Genomic DNA, 20,089 nt, shown 5'->3' on the forward strand with positions numbered 1-20,089 from the left:
TTTAGAATGTTTAATCGAAATGTGTGCATTTAATTTCATATGAATTTTCTGGACAAAAACAAGCATAAAAACATATATAAGCTCATGTGTAAAGTAAATAGGGTTACATCTCTCTATAGTTTTGCTATATGAAACTGGAGAACTCCATTAGGTCTGGCCCAGTATTATTTTTGTCAGTGTCATAAAGACAAGTTGTGTCATTTCTGAATCAATTTCCATTACTGAAACATGACATTTTCAAATGACAAATAACAGACCAATGCTATTCACTCTGAATGTGGAAAAAAAATCTTATTACTGTCGGAAGCAGAACATTTCCAAAAAGATGTAACCAAGTGATTGAGATGTCTCAAAAAAAAAAAGATAGGTAATATCTTAAAGGAGATACCACCCTAAACAATCCATTCACTTGAGTTATACTTTGAAATTCTGTGTGTGCAGACCACCATTTGCTCCAAACCCTCCTCTCACCAGCATGAAGGGGTTAAATCCTACTAATTGAAGTGGTTTTAAATAAGCAGTCATTTTTTTTTTTTTTTTCAAATGTGCCTCCTACTGCATGTCTGATGAGACCGGCCAAAAATATCTTGCATTCATCACTCAGCATACAGATATGCAAACAAACTTCAGCTATAAGCCATTTCATTTCTTTTTCAAAAGAATAAGTAATAATGGAATCTTTTGTAATAATAATTATAATAATAATTAATGATTATATAAATATAACGAAATTATCATAAAAAAATAATACATGTAGCTCTTGCTTTTACAAGAATCATGTAAAACCCTATTTCTGCAAAACAGTTTTCCATGCATCTGATTTCTTTCTTTTTGTTCATTTCATTGTTAAATGAATGCCTATTTCAACAAATAATTAACAGTTTTTTTGTTCGCTGAGCAACATCCGGGCTGGTCCGTCACTATCAGAGTGGTCGCCTTGTTCTCTTGTTTTGTCATAGACAAAAGACCGCCACAAGCCAGTTGGATGGGAGGACAATAATCACATTTAGCCATAATCAAATGGCACTTGTTCCCTCTGGGGACCAGAAAGGAAATCGTTGTGTACAGTAGCTTAATATGTCAGGTGTGACTCAGGGAAATTGGAGGCAATTATGGGCATAACTGCATTCAGATGGGTGGACCGGGGGTGGCGGAATAAGGCTTTCGTTTTTTGTTTGTTTGTGTGTACATGTGTGTGTATCGGGTGTGATTGATGTTCTTTTCAGTGGCACGCTGAAAAGAGCCTTTGGGATTTGAAAATAGAGGTTCCGTGGGGAGGGGGACGGTGAGGAGTTCTGTTGTCTCGGTTACAGCGTATGGAGAGGGGGGAGATCACGGAGGGGGAGGTGATGAGGCTATTTTGTTAAAGGACGCCCTGTGTGGCTGGTCCTGATTACACAAGAGAGGCCATCGCGCTCTGATCAGCAGCCAGCCAGCAAGGTGGCTCAATCAGGCTTTCCTAAGAGCTCTTCCTGCACTGATGAGGCCTGAGGAGTATTCAGAGCATGACATTTAAAAAAAAAAAAAAAAAAGCTATATAAATTACAGACAAGATGAAATACAAAACACAACTCTGCAAGCCACATCAGACCGGCATGTTTCCTAATACATTCTTATCAAATAGGGGGCTCGTGCAAACGCATTTTGTATTTGGTTAGATACGCCATCAGTAGCCTACTTTTATTAAGAACGTAATAGTGGTCTATTTTAAAAGTAAGCTTATATAGGCTCGCTACATTTGTGCCATTAAAAGAGAGTAAACTGTAGATGAATCCAGGGTTAATTCTGGTTAGGCAGGTTTGTTCGGTAAATGACAGAGAGACAGAGTGACCGAGGAGGATTAGTAGAGCAAATGGAATTACGGGCCTCCCAAACATGTGATAAAGATTTCATTATCTGGCTCTCACACACACATGTGTCACCTCACTGTCAGAAACCTGACTTCAGATGTGTGGAAAAAGCGTTCTGTTAGCAGAACGCTGTTATGTCTGTGCCATAAAAACGCCGCTTTGGAACAGGGTGGCAATTGTACTGCAATAGGAATGTACTTGAAACTTAAAGAACTTAAAAGAAGGCTGGAAAAGCCAGGAAAAATGGGAGGGGATAAATTAAACCAAAGAAAAACAGGAGGAAAAAAAGGTTATAAAAGGGATAAGAATAGAATAGAATAGAATAGAATAGAATAGAATAGAATAGAATAGAATAGAATAGAAAAAGGCAGCATTTGAAAAGTTTTTTGAGGGAAAGCAAATAAAATCACTGAAAAAATAAAATGAAATAAAAAAATCTTGAAACTAAAACAGACAAGAAAAAGAAATTATTTAGAAAAAAATTAAATGTCTGTAAAGAAAAAAAGAATAAACTAATTTAGAGAGAGTGAGCTGATCAGTCCCTGCCTTCTCAAGGTTAGGAAGCTGGCTACATCCTTAATGGAATCAAATCTGATTAGATAATTAGCATAGTATTTGCATAATGGCACTGCAATTCATTACCTTGCGTGTGAGTTCATCAGCATAGCGTGAGCTGCAGTGTTTCTACTCCCCTCTGTCCTGTAACAAAGCTCAGACTCTCCACTGCCGTCCGAAAAGGTCAACTCATTTACTGCCTCCTGTACCAACTAATATCTATCAAAGACTACGCACACTTGCGGAATGCCTTGAGAAATCTCCGGGAGGTCTGAACCAGAACCACAGTAACCAATCTAACCGCTGTGCCAAGCAGACAATATTTGCAGACTTCTACTGATTTAATTCACTATAATGAATATTTTTTGCAAATGATTCAAGGAGGAACAGTTTAGAGATACTACATTCGGTCATTCTGCTATCCTCAATAAATTGTATATAATTTTATATTTAGCTGTATACTTTTCATCCAAAACAATAAGGAGAGGCATTTAAAACAAAGCTGATAGTTCAATGAGCCAAAAATGAGAACTCTATAATGTCTGATAAGATCTCTGAGTAAAATGGAGCTTATGTATCTTGAATTTTTAGATTTAAATACCCTAGTAATCTCACACCTGTCTCAAGATTTCAACAAACTTTATTCAATATCCCATTCTATGCAATACACAATAATTTTACTTAACTTTAAGTAGTTTCCAGTTCAGAAAAGATCATAAATGTCTAAAACATCAAATATTGTCTGCAATCAATACTACCTCAAATAGTCTTTTTATACCAAAATATCTAAGCTTGCCATTCATATTAATTTTATAGTTCTATACTGTTCTGTAACGACTGTCTTATGTGTGAGCTTTTAGAAATCGTCCTTGAGAAAGCTGATACCATGTCTCCTAAATTGAGAAAACACTACCTCTGAGCACTAACAGGTTTCCTTGGGAAAATAAAAGGAAGTTGCATCACAGATAAACTAACAGACGGAAAGAAAGATTACAGAATTAAAAACAGTGAGAGACACTTCTTCATCACTGTCCTTTAACTTTTTGTTGTTTGCTGACATATGCCTGTGCCAGAGAGAAGAACAGGGCACTGACTGATATGATTGACTTCAGACGAGCGCAGAAGAATGGCGTCCGAGAGCCGTGAGATACGCAGACATGAGCGACAAGCCCTGGGCTACCCAAAAACAGCTGCTGCCTCTCACTTCCTCCCTTTATGATACTGCAGACACAACACTGTCAAATATTACAAAGTGCTACAATTAGGAACCTTCCTAAGGTTTAACCGCAAGAGGTTTCTGAGGAAAGGTTTAAAAATGAGAGCTGTACGCGCTGTAAAACTCGAGCTGCGATGAAAGGTGAAAGGAAGAGATGCGATGGAAACAAACGCAGATAAATTAAACATTTCGTAGAATCACTCAGATGCAAATGGGCTCCTAAATGGAAGCCCTTGTCGTCTTAACTTGGGCATACAGCCAGGCTGATTTGTAATAATGTCCCTCAGTCTAGCAGAGGGATTTAACGCGCGGCGGTAGCGGGAGAGACAGACAGCGTTGGAGACAGCTCTACAATACAAACGCTTTTAATGCAACGCAGGCAAATAACGCGCTAATGCATCTGACTGGCTATACTGTATTGTCAGTCTGCCAGGTTCTCGCTGACTGGGCTCTGACTTAGCACTTAAATTAGGTTGAGGGAAGAAACTAGGTTGGCAAGTGGAATTGCAGCATATGCCTGGATTTATTTTAGTTCATATTCATGCAATAGAAAGTCACACCCTTTAAACTGTATTACGAATTTCTAATGTCCAATGACTGGTTATTTTCACACATGGTTCGACTGATCAGCTGTGTATTCCTTGTAAATGAGCCCACAAGTCGTAATTTGCATTAATTTGCAAATTAAGAAGCGGTACATCCACACGATTTTTACTCTTTTACTCTTTATACACACAATTTTCTGAGCCAATATCTTAGACAAGTATTGAAATTTCGTGAAAATTATGGGATACAGGATATCTCTATACACTGTGTGCAATTTTAAAAAAAAATATCTGTAAGGCTGTCCCTCAGAGTCTAGTTTTCATTTGCTTAAATTAAATAGGGCATCTTATGTGCAGGTCTATTAGACTGGGCTGCATTCAAACCAACTGCAAATCAATATGTGTGTGTGTGTGTGTGTGTGTGTGTGTGTGTGTGTGTGTGTGTGTGTGTGTGTGTGTGTGTGTGATTTTTTTTAAGTTTAATTGTTGCATTCATTAATTTATTATGCTTTCAGAATTGACCACTGCCAACTAAACAACTCCTAAAAAAAATTCAAGCATATAAGATTTCACATATGTTGCACCAACAAACATTCCTACTCTGAAGCTAAATGTACTCAGGTCTGCAACATATTTCTATTGTGAAGAAAAAAGGGTCCAAGCTGAGAGAAACATTTGGCAATAACCCTACAAAACCTGAGAACTTTTAAATAATGCAGCTATGCTGTGTAAAATTGCACGTTTGTGGATGCACTTAAGCCCTGCAAAGAATCAAGACAATTCCAAGCCTTGTCTATTGAAGAATGAAGTTATTTGGCCACTCTGAGACATGAAATTTTGGATCGGGTGAGACGGCAGGGATGACATGTGGTACAACAGCGTTCCACAGGGATGCTCAGCCCAACAGCAAGTCAAGGCTAAATCGGGCCCATCTACAAGCCTCCCTAGAGGAGCCAGCTATGAAATGACATGACAGCACACATGTACTGCCAGACTGAAATATCACAGTTCTTTCTTTCTCTCCTTCTTTAAAAAAACATGCAGAGAAAGTCATTTTGGCACCTGGCTGAACACAAACACAACATTTCTCAAAACTCCACATGCAAGATCAAAACCACAACAAACACCGCATGGCAAATAAAGCATCATTCATGGTCTCAAGCTAGATAAACCCTCATGAGACTGAGTCATACTGTGCCGTTTATGCATTTTAGCAGCTGATACAAATACCTACTGGGTATAAGACCACCAGGAGGCAGACGCCACAGTTAAGACCATTCAGACTGGAGTTAGAATACCTTTTGTGTTTGTCTTCAATTAATACTGATTTAATTACACTTTTTTAAAAGTCAGACATGGTGAACAGCTATTAGCACAAAAAAAAGCACTAAAAACATGGATGTAAACACAAGAGAGCACAACTTGAAGAAGAAAACTGTTCTGTACCTTTGCCCTTGGCTTGAGAAAGGAGATGAAAAGGAACAGAGAGATAAAGAGTATCCACAGAGGGGAAGCATGGAGAGATATGAAGAATCCGTCAAAGCACAGTTCACATCTATGCATTCAAGGTTCAGAGTTACAGTTTAGCTCATTCGGTGCACAGCAATTCAGTCAATTCCAGCATGCATAATCAATCTGAATAGAGTGAATACCGGTGAAGGGGTGTGGCATACCTTGATCCGCCATCATCATGTGTGCAAATCCTTTGAGAAACAGAGAAAGTGGCAAAAAGAACATCTTTAGATGTATATCAGAACATACAATGATATTAAATCTTAATTATTTATTGTTATTTATTTTTTAGGCTTGGTTGCACTTATATTTTAAGGTGTCATTGTTACACAGGTTTTACTATTGTAATAACAATTAATTATGCATAATTACATGAAAGTGACCCTGATGCTAACTCCAACCATATAGTAAGTACATGTAGTTCATTAAGATTACTCAGCACTTAAAGGCATATTTACTCTGTAACAAGGATGCCTTAAAATTATATGCAACCTAAAGTTTTTATCATTTGACAAAGTGGTAATTACAAAACTCTCCGCTTTCGCATTTTTATGGAAAATTGTAGTTTAGCTCCTTTATTTATTTATTTATTTTATTTAGATGTTTTATCTAATGTGACAGCTCAATTGTTTGCTTTTAAAGTGGAAATAAAAATGCAAATCTATGATGAATAGTCATCTAGGCAAACATTGGTGTAGAAATTGTTTACATTCAGAAACTGCAGAAAATTATTAAAAAAAGAAATGTCAAGTAACATGTTTAATTAAATGTGAAATTTTAATGTACAGTGGAAAGACTAAAAAGACGCTATTTACTCGAAAAAAAAAATTCCAATAATCTTTGGCCTGTTTTTTCAACAACTTTTAAGACATTTTTACAGTGTTGTGCATTTTACACATTGAGTTTCAACATTAAATTGAGGAGTAGATTATTATTGGTGACTATGGTAGAACTGTACAGTAAAAACATGCAGTTTGTTACAAATTCCACAAACACTGAACACTATTTGCAATTATATGTTGCAATTAAACATTACAATTAAGCAAAATGTGGTACTTTTATATGTAATAATGTTATAATAATGTTATTGTGGATCATTAAGTATTTTTCACTGTGGTAAAGAGAGTACTATTATGTTTGAAAGTATCTGTATATGTGAATTACATATGCACTCTACATCATTAATACATTCACCGTCTATAAAAGACAGCTTCAGTTCAGCCTTAAGGACATTATCAGCTCACCTGGGATGCTGTTGGCCTCTGATGCAGTTGCAGCAAAGAAGACACAAAGGAAAAAAGAAAAAAAAAAAAAAAAAAAAAGAGAGAGAGACATTGAAGCCATTAGAGCCCACTCATATTATCTTTGCATGAAAACTATCATGCAAACTTTGACACTCCTGCCAGCATGCACTGAGCAGACGTCTGCCCTGTGCATGTACATAGAAACCCTTAAAATGCCCCTTGTATCCATCCATCCACCACCTCTTTTCTACGGGATATAAGGAGAGGGGAATCAGATCTGTGGTGTATGAAACAACATGACACACCGACATCTAAGAGGTCTAGTTCATCTTCCATGTCTTACACACACTCCCAAAGCCCACATCCACGCCTGGGTCATAAATCCAAACAGGCAACAGAACCTGCTCCCTTTAGAGAGGGTTGTGGATTTATGGGACGCTGATGTTTGTCTAAAGCACTGTTCCATACTCAGAGCCTGGTAGAGTTTACTCTCAATGTAGACACACACTCGCTCTCTCTCTCTCTTTGTGTCACAGGCCGCCTTTGGCACTGAAGCACTGGGCTGACTCATTTCATTAATGCACTCTGGTCGTCTCCCAAACCAAAGGGCATCCAACACTGATAAACGGGGCATTGCAATGCTCTGTGTGATGAAAAACAGCTAATCTACGATTTCTCTAATCTGTTCGGCTAGGGATGATTCACGATCATCTGAACATCCAACTACTCGATTAGTGAGGTCAGCGATTCTTAAGCTTTGATATTTTTAGCAGTGGTGCTTTTATTGAGCTAAACATCAGCTGTTAAACATTAGAAATAAAATGAAGCCATTTTAAAGCATTTAGGCTTTAAAAAAAATAATTTCAATATTTAAACACAGAAATCTATTTTGCGTGTGTGCATACATACATAAAAAAATGATTTCTGTGTTATTTGACTATTTAAACACAAAAATCTATTATGGATGTATGCACACGTATAGACAACTTTTTATTAATACAACTTTAGATTAGGAAAAACTATAATAGTTTTAATAGTAAAAATATATTCCAATTATTTTTTAATGATTTGTAAATGTGCGTAATATATGAAATGACAAACTAAATCTTTTAATATATAGAGACATAACTATGGTTAGCTTTACTTTTTAAAATGTTGTATTCATTATTATTTAGTTAACTTTGAAATTATACAGATTATTACAATTAATTATTTCATATGATTTACAGATTTTACTATAGATTTTTAGTGCCAGACACTGACAGGCTAAAAAACCAATTTATCTGTTGCCAGTGCACACAAACTGCAACTAATACAGGAAATTAAGGGAAACCTGATGGGGTCTGCCTCCATGAAATGCTTTTAGTGCAGAGTAATTACAGCTACATTAGACATTAATTTAGTCCTGTATGTGTTGATGTCTGTACTGGCTGAAAATGCAATATGTTGTCTCTCATGGTCACTCATTTCGGGACACGTTCCAATGTGTAAGTGTGTGTCTGTCTGCCGTGCTTGTTAAAGGCTGGTACTGGACATTAAGTCCTCTGATGAGATGCATTAACCTGATGGGGAAAGTATTAGGATGTGATTGGAGAGCGGGGAATGCTGAGTTACACTTAGGATGTGAGAGCCACGGTGACTTGATTGATGTGTTCAGCTCTTGAGATGACCTGTCCTGAAGTTCTGGCTGGAATATGAATGTCTACATGCACTGTCAGCCTTATACGATGACCTGGTTTCTCAGAAACAGCGGTGAAATAGAAATTAATGTTTAGTTGTAGCACATTAATAGATCTTTCCAAATTTCTCCAAAGCAACAGGTTTGCCAGTTTAAACATGTAAAGAGTGAATTAAATGTTTCTCAACAAATTTTAAGCATCACTTTTAGTCCCAGTTATATTAAAAACTGAAACTGAAACTTAAAAACCTAAAAACTGTGTAGTTACATACTGTAGTCACTATATGTGTATGTAGTATGTAACCACAGTGCAAGTATACATTGGTACACGGTAGTATCTACAGCGGTAATGTTTGCGTAACTACATATATGTCACAACCCACTCAATGGTAAAGAAAGTGTTACACTTTATAATAAGTAGACAATTGCTATGTATTCACCATGTAATTACCCTGACATTACACAGCAGCGGCCAGTAAGTTAGGCTTTACATATAAATTGTGGTTGGTGTCCAGAATGTTACACTATATTAAGAGGACAGTTTTGAATAGTTACCATGTCAATCCAACTCGAGATCCAACTAGTTAGTGAAGTGAAAAAAGTGTTGTTACATACCATTATGAGGGTTGTTACGTGTGCAGTTGCAGAAATATTACAGCTATGGGTACTATGTACCAATGTGCATTTACACTGTAATTACATAATGTGTACACATCTAGATACACATGCATTAGTATAAAGAGACAGTATAAAGTTAAAATTTCGTTCAAATAGTAAAAATGTTAAGTTCAATTACATAGGACAGTTCTCCTATATACAAACAAATAGCAAACCATAACTAGAAAATTAGAAAGCATTATGCTTTAACAACTCCAAAACCTCCTTATAATGCACTTTTGAATTTGCTTTGTTTACATTAAATAACACGAGGAGATTTGTAAAGAGTGGCCAGCTTAAACATAAACCTCAGCGTACCAATTCAGAGACCATCCACATGGGAAGACAGATTGAGTGTTTGTTTGGCTGCCAAATGTTTATTATTCTAATCCGCCAAAAGATTACGCGCTTTCGCAAATGATGCAGCGGCATGGCTATCACGATTTTCACAGTGCGAGGAACATACGCCACAGCAACGCAAAACAGTTCTGAGGCCATTTTAGCCATCTGGCCATCGAGAGGAGTGTCAGATTGTTGTTGCCGCTGCTATGGCAATTGGATTCAGTCAAACGTACATAAGGCTAATGCTTAACACTTCGGACCAGCTTGCCATATGGCTCCGACCCGATATTTATTACCCACATACAGATGTTTCAAAAGCCCAAAGACACAAGATTAAGATGGAATTAAGATTGCTCAGTGGATTTTCGTAATGTTGTTATCAAACACTGATGTCAGCCATTAATGTGTCGTTTCACAATACTGGTTTTGATTTGGATTTGTAAGGGACGCCAGCGGAGGAAGTTCAGCTGTAGTCTTACAGAGCCTTTAAGGTCAGGCTACCCCTGTGCACCAAAATAAATGGCCCCCAAAAATGGTTTATTTATTCTTTTATGATTGGCTGAACCGATTCCCAGCATTCAAAGCCATCAAAGCTGCTTTTACATCTGGCTTTAGCCCCTATCAGTGGACTGCAGGACCCAGTCAGCCAAACAAGATGGAGAGCAACAACGGCTGTAAATCAAGCCCAAAACTCTGCTCTCTTTACAACCAATAAATCTAGCCCTAGTGCCCGGTCTTCTACACATCCCTCCTTTTCTCATTTTCTCTTTCTTGCGCTCTAAAACAGGCTGTACCTGCATGCACATTCACTTCTATATTAAATACCTAAATACACAGATAGCATCCTGACTTTAACATTTTAATCACATTCAGTAACTGTGTAATTAAGGAGAGCATTGCAGAAGGTTGTGTCTACAATGGGAGTAACAACTCATAGGGCTCAGAGCACTGATCAACGATCAATCACCCAGCTTAAACACTCCAATCACAAGGGAAAAGAAATTTAGGCCTAAACAAGACAGGATATATATATATACACATTAGTTTCTGTAATTGTTTTCTAGCTAATTCAAATAAATTATTTATCAGATAAGATAAATAAAACCCATATTTTTTGTTACAGTTGAAAGCATTTAAGAGTCTATCTTTAAAGCAAAAATGATCAAAATAAAGTGAAATATTAAAATAATATATATTTAAATATATATATATCATGGTGTACCTTTCATTACCATCAGGATCATCTACCAGGATCTAAAACGTTTCATGGAGGAAGAAAGTTGTGATTTTCTTCTGTGATATAACAAAATTTAATTTAGTTATGATGATAATTATTACAAAATAAATATGCGCAAACCAAGATCTGTATGTAAATGAGCACATTCGATAATCAAGGTCATAAAAATTTCTTTGTAGGAAAAACAGTAATGACGCTATAAAGAATTGCAATTGACATGTTTAAAATAGGCAATTATCCCCCGTCTCTGATTCATTCTCTGTTGAAGAGGTGCAACAACAAAACCCAGAGCTGTGAAATGGCCTCCTCAAATCCCCAGAGAAACTAAAATGGCCACTTCAGAAAAACAACCAAGGGATCTGAAAAGGCACCTTAACATCCTAACACCCCACCTCCTCAGCTGGGCACACTAACACGCACAAATGCTTGCCAGACACAAACAGCTTAGTGCTTTACAGAGGTAAAAACGCAGGCTTTGCTAGTAGTGGATTTCAATGACATTCGCTTTGAATTGACCGTAAGAAGCGATGAGGGAATTGAGGAGGGTCTCATGGAGCTGATCGAAAAAATTCCCAGCTTAAAAACACCTGCCAATGCAGAAAACAGTTCACCTTCTGTAGACAAGCTAAGAGACGCCATTAACCGGGCCCTCAGACTCAAACTTCGGTAGCATTAAGGATTCTGGGAAACATTATTCACATTTCAACAGTTAAGACCAACAATTTCAAGTATGATTAGATGAGTGCCAATAAATGTCTGAAAAAAATATTTGACATTGCACATACAGTACAAAGTCAAGATTGCATTTGCTCTCTATTGAGAAGCTGTAAAATATAAACTGTTTTACCTTCGTTGCAGAATCGGCCAATGTATTCCGTCTTAGAACAATCACAAAGCGGTTCCCCATCCACAACGGAGCATGTTCCTCCATTCTCGCACGGGTTCTCCATGCAGATCCCCTCTATGTCCATACGGACCCTCTGGCTGCTTAGCAGAATAGGTTCCTTGTTATTGTACTTCAGTTCCCTGATAATTCCCTTAAACGGCGGAAGATCCTTCACTGTCGGGAGAGTGAGCACAGAAATTCGAATATCTTGAGGGACTCCGCCCAGGAAGAGGTCACTAACGATCTTCATGTACTGCCTCTGTGGCCGCACCTCACCCGATTTGCTCACTCCGTCCAGAACCAGTACAGTTCTCAGGTTGTACCTGCTCAGGGTGGCAGAATGCCAGCTGCTGTCATTGACTCGCTTGTCCGATACAACTGTGGTCTCAGCGCAGTCGACGCCGAACTGCAACTGGAGCTTCCCTTCGACCACCATGAGTTGCAGGAAGTCGCAGAAACCTCCATCATCAAAGTACAGGATTAAGGCAGTGGACACGTCTGTTTTGAACTGGAAGCTGAGGTCACTTCTGGTGCTGGCGTCCCAGCGGAGATAGCGTGCCCACTGGCCTTGCGACCCTGTAAACTCCAGGCCCAAGCAGGGCCCAAGCACAGTACTGATCAGCAGCTGCAACTGGACTGGGAATCTGAAGAAATTCATTGTAAAAGTGCTGGAGATTTGGGGTTATTATCCTGAACAGAAGGAAATCATTGAATTTGCTTTGGTTCAAAGGTCAGTATATCCAAAGTACATCCCACAGTATGCCCAGAGATACTAAAGAAGAGGTGAGATCGTCAACGCATGCGACAAACAAAAATATCCTAAAAGAGGAGAGGAGTTAGGAGGAGAACAGTCTTAAATAACAGTCATAAGGCCAATGACATTGCACAACAATCCAATCTCTGTCAGGCGACAATAAAAGTACTTCTTCCACGTTTCCTGGAACGACTTGAAGAGACGAGCAGATGAGGTGCTGTGTGTCTACTGAGGTGCTGTTTTCTTCTGGTATCTCCTCAGACCTCAATCATCCAGACAGGTCCTCCAGGTCGGACTCTTTTTGTATTTAGGGAAACCAGCGCAGACTGCATGATGCCTTGTGGGTAATGTAGTCCATGCGGTTACTCTGCCCCGTATAGCGCACAATAGCTGTCAAAATAGAAAAGCATCAAATTACAAACAAATCCACAGATTTTGTCACACAAGAGTGTGATTTTTTTAAACATAAAACACTAAAGCATTAAAATATATTATGTAACAAAACATTTAGTATAGTTTCATAACTATAATCATGAAAAGCTGCATCTGAATAAGTCTCCCGTCATTTTTGTACAATGCAACTCCTGATAAAGCCTAATTAAAAGTTTCTATTTTAGAGACATTTTACCCAAAAGACTATTGTGCGTTATCGGTCATCTAGTGTGTAAATTACCAGCATTATTCACATGGCAAATGCAGCTATCATTCAATAGCAGTGAGTCCGTGTTTATCTGATGATGTGGAAAATTAAAAGGCTTTCTGCAGGATGCGCAAAGCATGAAAACAATAATATGCGTGTTGACACATTCCCATGACATATACATTTCCAGCACCATAGTTATCTAAACACTAGGTCTAAAAACCTAGAATATTTTGCTTTAAAAAAATATTTAATTTAGGTGTGGTCCTTTATTTTAAACCATTTTTTAAATGAAGATGATGTATAAAAATGATATTCAAATCTAAAAATTGTGTATTATTAATTCTTTTTTTTTTTAAGAAATGGTGCATAGGATGCATTATAAAAAGCAACCGAGAAGTTTGTTTTATGGATTAAAATAATTACAGGGTTTTTTTAACACATCCTTAAGCGCAAACAAAATACCCTGTTTTGTTCTACAAATATGAGAGAAGATTCCCATGCTGAGCTGACATTTGGCCTCGAACCAGCACAGATTAGCAGGACTTTTGTGAAGGCAAAACGCAGCTCCGGCTCCTCTTAACGTGTGTCCCCTACGTGCATAAATGAATAGGCTCCAATTACATGGCAACATGCGAGGTGTAACCTAATAGACATCTAATATTGCCCGTGTCCTTGCCAGAGGCGTAGGCAGCAGGTACAGCAGGACAATAGCTCTACCAGCCCACGCGATTCAACCGAGCCGAAACACAATGCATGCCGTCAGAGCTCTGCCTGCTGCAGCTGAAGAGGGGAAAAAGAGCGAGAGACCGTGTGCTTGTAACAGATACTCCACGTTGGCTCGCGCCCACACCTCGAAATATGCATGCGTGCTTTCTCTTCTTCTTTTTTTTTTTTTTGTCGGGCGAGGGCTCGCGAAGAGGAGAGAGGTGAAAAGGCTAAACTAAGCCCATCATTGTCCTCGTTGATACGTTATTGACACACCCCACTGGGAAAGGCAGACGACACCACAAAATAAAACCCCTGCGTTTGGATCCCACTTAAAAAGTAGGCAAGTAGGAGAAGGAGGTGGTAATGGAGGAAAGGGGGGCATGTTAATGACAGCAGGCCCAACCATTCATCAGACACACAAAGCTGGGTTTTACCACAGGTGCCTCAATTACGCTCTGCCATTACACCAGAAGAGCTGCGACAAAATGTCCTCCAGTGCGCCCCGATGATATCATGGAGGCTTGGGGAGGAGGCGCGCGCCATTTCAGCGAGCTCGGCTCCGTACGTGACACGGTTGCCGTCGAGCATCCGCGTGGTGGAGCGGAGGTGTGGGCGAGGTAGAGCCGGGCCAAAATGGATGACATCAGCGTCCGGTGCTCTCCTCCTGGGCCGCCAGCCGGCGAATGGGAGGCGTGAGGCTCCTACCTGGCCTCATACAGTCAACCCCACCCCCCTCCAAGCGAGCCAGAGTGGGCACGGGTACCACCAGCAACCCCTTAAACAACCCACTGCAGAGAAACAGTGACTTGTGAGCAGATTAAAGCGGGAGGGTTCTGCAGCAGTCATTTACGGGCATTACATCACCCCGCCAAAACACACCACCCTGGTGCCACGATTCACTACAATACCCCTCATAATCAGAAACAGAGGATTAGGAATTTGATTTATGACCAATTTTCGCTGTGGTAAAGGTGTGGAGCGCGTGCATAATACAGGGCTCTGATCAAGACAGAAAGATCACGTCACACTGCGGTGTATTGGAAAGGCAGAGCACCTTCGATGAGTGTTTTGGAGGCTGAGCATTACACAACGCCAATGGGAAATATTCTTCAATGCGACACAGACAAAAAGGCGATTTGAAGGAATTAAAAAAAATGAAGGGGAAAAAACGCGCAAAAACGATATTCGTTGCAAAAATGGCAAACGTGGTTTGCGTTATTTAGCACATTCGACAAACAAAACAAAAGCGTATTATATGTCACAGAGCCTTCGTTAAATATCTATTGCATTTATGTGTGCATATGTGAGTGTATTTTTCAGTTTTCAGAATTATCAGTGTGAATTATTCTAATTCGTTTATCTCTGTGGAAAATACATCGGTTGCATTAAAATCATTTAGCCCGTCTTGGCATGTGAATGGAGATTATAACCAACACCCGTGAACAAAACGATACAAAATACAGGGAAACGAAACAATACAAATGTCCTTTTATTTTAAATTTAGCTAACGTGTAATGAGATTTAATACACTCGAAACAGGTACATTTTACGGGGGAAAAAATCGTTTATATGGATTATTAAATTTGAAAGGTTTTTGTGCTCTAATATTTCGTTTTTAAAACAGCATTTCGCCCGTTTGAAATGGTGCACAATATACACACAGAATGTGCTCTAATACACCGAAATCTCGCTTTTGATTCTTACTATAAGTGCACGTTTCAGGCACCTAAAATAAGCCACGACGGACTAACAAATAAATGTGCACAAGTATAAAGAGACGGACAAAATATTTTACATTTACATTTCGGTGAGAGGACACTGCATTATATTCCACACAAAAGAGGTCACGAAACACCACAGGGTAAAATTATACACGAGCGTCAGGGAGAAATTAAACACGCTCGAATAAATATTGGTATATATTATTTTAATTCAGACATACGCGTTCGTTTTCATTTCTGTCAGTCGTGGAAAAAATCGTCGATGAATGTGTGTGTGTGTGTGCGCGCGCGCGCGTGACAAGGCCGCGCTCACGAAATATTATCTACCCTAACAATTTCAGGACAAACGATACTGTCTGGGTGGATGAGTTCGCATTTCGGCAAAAAAATGTTAACACACAAATACAATGCGTTTAACCCAATTATTACTTTGACCAAAAAAAATACATTACATCAAATGTATTAAAAAGCACAAGCCTGAATAGCCCGCCTTTAAACGGGTGTGTGAGCGCGCTTGTGTGTCTTATGCTGGATTATTACCAAAGTCTATTAAATTCCAGGAGATCTAAATGAGCCACTACAAATTGATGAGAACGAATTAAGATATTCTAATAATGCACTGTACTCACTTGAGCACTTCAAAGCGAGACGAAAAGAGCTGAATGTGCACGTTATATATGCAAACGTGCAAAAAGTCAGCTGCAAAAAAATTCTAACATTTCGATTATTGAGACAGATTTTAATATCTTCTATTTTATAGGGTTTCGTGATTACCCTTAAATCACTGCAACGTGTTAGCAACCCTTGAACTATTTGTACATTTTTAAATAAATATATATTTTAATAAAATACTTAAATTTCCCTATACGCTTTGTCTAATAAAACCCAGAATAAGCTAATACACTAATAGATGGTATTTACTGAAATGTATAGCTTACACCACATGCGTGCGCCGCAAAAATACGTTTTAGTCATATAAATGTGTAGAAAATGTTAATGCATTTTAATGCAAGCGCGAAAAGGAGCATGGACGCGCGTTCCTGTGTATCTGACCAGTCCGTGTCTGGGTGCATTCATAAGAACGGACCTGCAGTGGGCATGCGTGTTGTTTATCTTGAGTGGCAGTCGATCATGGCTCCACAGACACCTGAGAACTCTTATTCATTATTCACAGCTACTTTTACAGATTAAGAAAAACACGGGTCTCCTGAGAGCAAAGCGCGAAAATGTTTGTTACACGTTTACGGAGGAAAAGGCGTGCTTTTTTTTCGCGAGATTGCAGGCCCGTGCTGTCCAACTTGCTGAAAATAATGAAATATTTATAAGAAATGTTTTGTGATGTTTCGGGCAGCTGACAAAAAAAAATAAAAATAAAAACAGGAAGCGCGTATTTATTTTTGCGCCTAAAGATTTAGTCTCGAAAACCGGTCAACTCTGACAGAAATAATGTACTGTTTCCACACTGATATCTGTACAGAGGACCGACTATCCTTGAAGAATAACTGTATTTTTAAGAGTTCGTCAGGATGTGCGAAAGCTCTTTTCGTTTCTTGTGTCGTGGGCCTGAACGATAATGTAGTTTGGTATTTCGTTTTTTATCGCGCTTCTCCGCGAAACAACGCGAGCGTCGTTTATTTTTGATCCAGCGCAACACGCCGCGGTCACAGAGATAAAAGTAAAATGAAACAACCACCGTGATTTACAATGTAAAACAAGCCGGCTACGTGTAAATACTCGGGAGCGAGTGATGAACTTCTAACATCCCGGCGAGCTTTCAATCATTCCGCACCAGAAAAAGCAGCAGACTAACCTGAGTTTTCGTAAAAATATCCCAAAGCGTAATAATCCACATTACATTCCCAACAGGCTCTATATGTTTGGTCCACGCCGCTAAATGTAGTTTTTTTTTTCGCGGTCTTGTTGTGAGGACGCTTTACCCTCGTTCTGCGCTCGCTTGCAGTTACAGAGAGCCGCGCGCTCAGAGATACTGTTGGACAATCACGAGATTTTCACACACGCGCCGCGCGACCCCGCCTTCCTCTTGTGCGAGGCTCGCGCCATTTAAAGGTGTAGTAAAATCCGAGGGGAAAACTTGGTCAAAAACAAACGAGTTTCTTTTTGCGGCGGTAGGTGCAGGTGTATCGGGAAAGAGACGTGGAGTGTCTGCGAGATGACTGCGTTTGCTTACGTTCGTGGATCCATGCTGACTTGGCGTCCTCTCGGAAACGCGCCGTTTCTTCTAAAGATTACAGTGATCTTTCTCTGACCAAGAGACTTGGTAAAAATGAGGAGCATAGCGTGTCATTTCGAAACAATACCTGCAAGAAATGCGTGTTATGTGAGTGAATGCCTATATGATATCATTTTTGGACAATGCTTATAAAAATGTTTTTAGTAGGCTCTTTGTAGCATTGTCAATATTATAAAAACGCAATATAGCTATTGGATTTATTAAATATTTTTTCATAAATAATACTCTAATTTTAGAAAGTGCTACAGCTTGTCCCTCTTGAAAAACTCCAGAGTTTTTCAACTTTTCACCTTTGACTATTTAGCTTTTTTTTTTTTTTCGACCCGAATGTGGGTCTCCTATTTATCCTCTCAAATATAATATTCTCAATGATAGTGTGCAATGAAACATAATTAAAATTTTGTTTTCAATAATAATGCACTTTGGGACCAGGTAAAACTTTTTCTTGTAGTAAATTGTGATTAATTTGTGGGCCTGAGAGAATCTGCTGTCCTTGGTGCTGAACTTCACCAAAGACACCACTGCTGTGCACCAGCTGCACTTTTGAGCGGTTTGGTGGCCGTGTATTTTGACTTACAAAAGAGCATAAAGCTATTTTCCAGAGACTTTGCAACTCGGGACGCAAGTGAAATCTGCACGCTCAAAAAACTAACATTGCAATCGATAGGTGTTGACCATTTCATTGATTTGCAGCCCAAATGATCCATCATAGATCCTACATAATATTGAGCGTGTCTCCGAGTTGAATAGATCGAACCTCTACGGCCTGCAGAGCCAAGCTCATTTAAAACTGTATGATACGTGTTTGAGGCAGAAAAGCTATCAGAGGTAAGCATGTTGCAATGTTGGGATTCTTCTAGTAGCGCTCTATCACATTCAGTGCCTGCGAGATGCCTATGATTTGGTCTCATTCACACAGTAAGAATGAAAGTTAGGCTTCCACTCTTTGTGCGCCTGTCCATTCCAGTATTCACCAATGGCTAATAGGTCTTGAGGCATCTACAAGCCCTGTGTGACAGACTGGCTCTCTTTATCCCCTTCAGGGCATTTTAGACACTACACAAAGACAAGCTTTCCAAACCTCATTCTAAGAAAAGCTTGACATCTCCCTCATTCACTCACATCCAACAAATTTCCTGTCGTTACCAGCACACAACCAGGTCAGGTGGCCTGTCACTAGTGTTGTTTTCATGCAGACTTTGTGCTCTTTTATCCTCTGCATTACTGGAGATACTGATACTCTGTGTACATAAAGGTATGTGACACTGGACTACAAAACAAGTCTTAAGTAGCAAGGGTATATCTGTAGCAATAGCCAACAATGCAATGTATGGGTCAAAATTATCGATTTTTCTTTTACGCCAAAATCATTAAGTGAAAAACATGTTCTATGAAGATATTTAATCAGTTTGCTACCATAAATATATTAAAACTTAACTTTTGAATAGCAATATGCATTGCTAAGGACTTAGTATGGAGACTTTTAAAGGTGCTTTTCTCAATATGTAGATTTTTGTTCACTCTTAGATTCCAGACATTCGAATATTGCCCTATTCTAACAAACCATACATCAATGGAAAGCTCATTTATTCATCTTATTTTTCTTAAATGAAATGTTATGACTGGTATATGAAGATAGTGACAGATCTATAGATACGCATCAAACTGAAGTAGGCAAAGACAGATATTAAATCTTTGGAATTGGACTAAACATGGTCAAATATTAAAAAACTCAATGGGCAGTCCATAAGTTACATTTGACTTATATAATGTCAAATGCATGGCACTGTGAACAATTAATATGTGCATGTTTTCTTATTTTTTTGACCTAATCAATTTTGAATTTAACAACTCGGTCTTACGATTAATATTAATCGAGCGTTTATTTGCACAGAAGCTGCATCTGAAGCAACATGGCTAAAAACAAACTCATCTCGGAGAGCCAAAGAGCAAGTAAATCATCAGCTTTTTTTCATTTTGGGTGAACTACTCCTTTAACGTTCCCAAGTAAACACGGCAGACTTGCCACATAGCGTGTGAGACCGAGAGTTTTATCTGCAGAAGATTTATACCAAGCATTACAGCAGGATGTTTGCCACCTGTTGTCATTCAATATATGGCCACATAAAACAAAAAGAGAGGAACAGATGACAGCCTTCACGCTCGCTAACAACCTGAGTGCGTAAAAACAGTACAGTACACCTGTACAGTACAGACAGCGAAAGGAAACCATCTGTTTATTCTCCTAAGCGCTGCAAACGGCCTGCCTGCTAGCTGCTCTGAGAGAGTT

At 38.9% G+C, this 20,089-nt stretch overlaps 1 protein-coding gene across 31 annotated transcripts in view; it reads right to left on the reverse strand.

Moving 5' to 3' along the window:
* The window catches only part of nrxn3a (neurexin 3a), a 277,248-nt gene extending 264,733 nt beyond the window's left edge, over positions 1–12,515 (reverse strand). For 24 of the 31 annotated variants that reach the window (XR_006253012.1, XM_043262595.1, XM_043262584.1 and 21 more), the window contains exons 1-4: positions 11,684–12,515; positions 6,923–6,940; positions 5,840–5,869; positions 5,613–5,624 (exon numbers count right to left, since the gene is read on the reverse strand). Coding sequence is in view for 30 of the 31 variants with exons in the window: in XM_043262595.1 (XP_043118530.1) it covers positions 5,613–5,624; positions 5,840–5,869; positions 6,923–6,940; positions 11,684–12,380 (757 nt within the window). In the remaining variant the exon portion in view is untranslated. The remainder of the gene's footprint in view (positions 1–5,612; positions 5,625–5,839; positions 5,870–6,922; positions 6,941–11,683) is intronic. The other 7 variants (XM_043262606.1, XM_043262603.1, XM_043262585.1 and 4 more) reach the window with 1 other exon arrangement.
* Between the last annotated feature and the right edge of the window lie 7,574 nt (positions 12,516–20,089).

This window comes from Puntigrus tetrazona, chromosome 17 (genome assembly GCF_018831695.1).
Source record: "Puntigrus tetrazona isolate hp1 chromosome 17, ASM1883169v1, whole genome shotgun sequence".
Classification (NCBI taxonomy): Eukaryota; Metazoa; Chordata; class Actinopteri; order Cypriniformes; family Cyprinidae; genus Puntigrus; species Puntigrus tetrazona.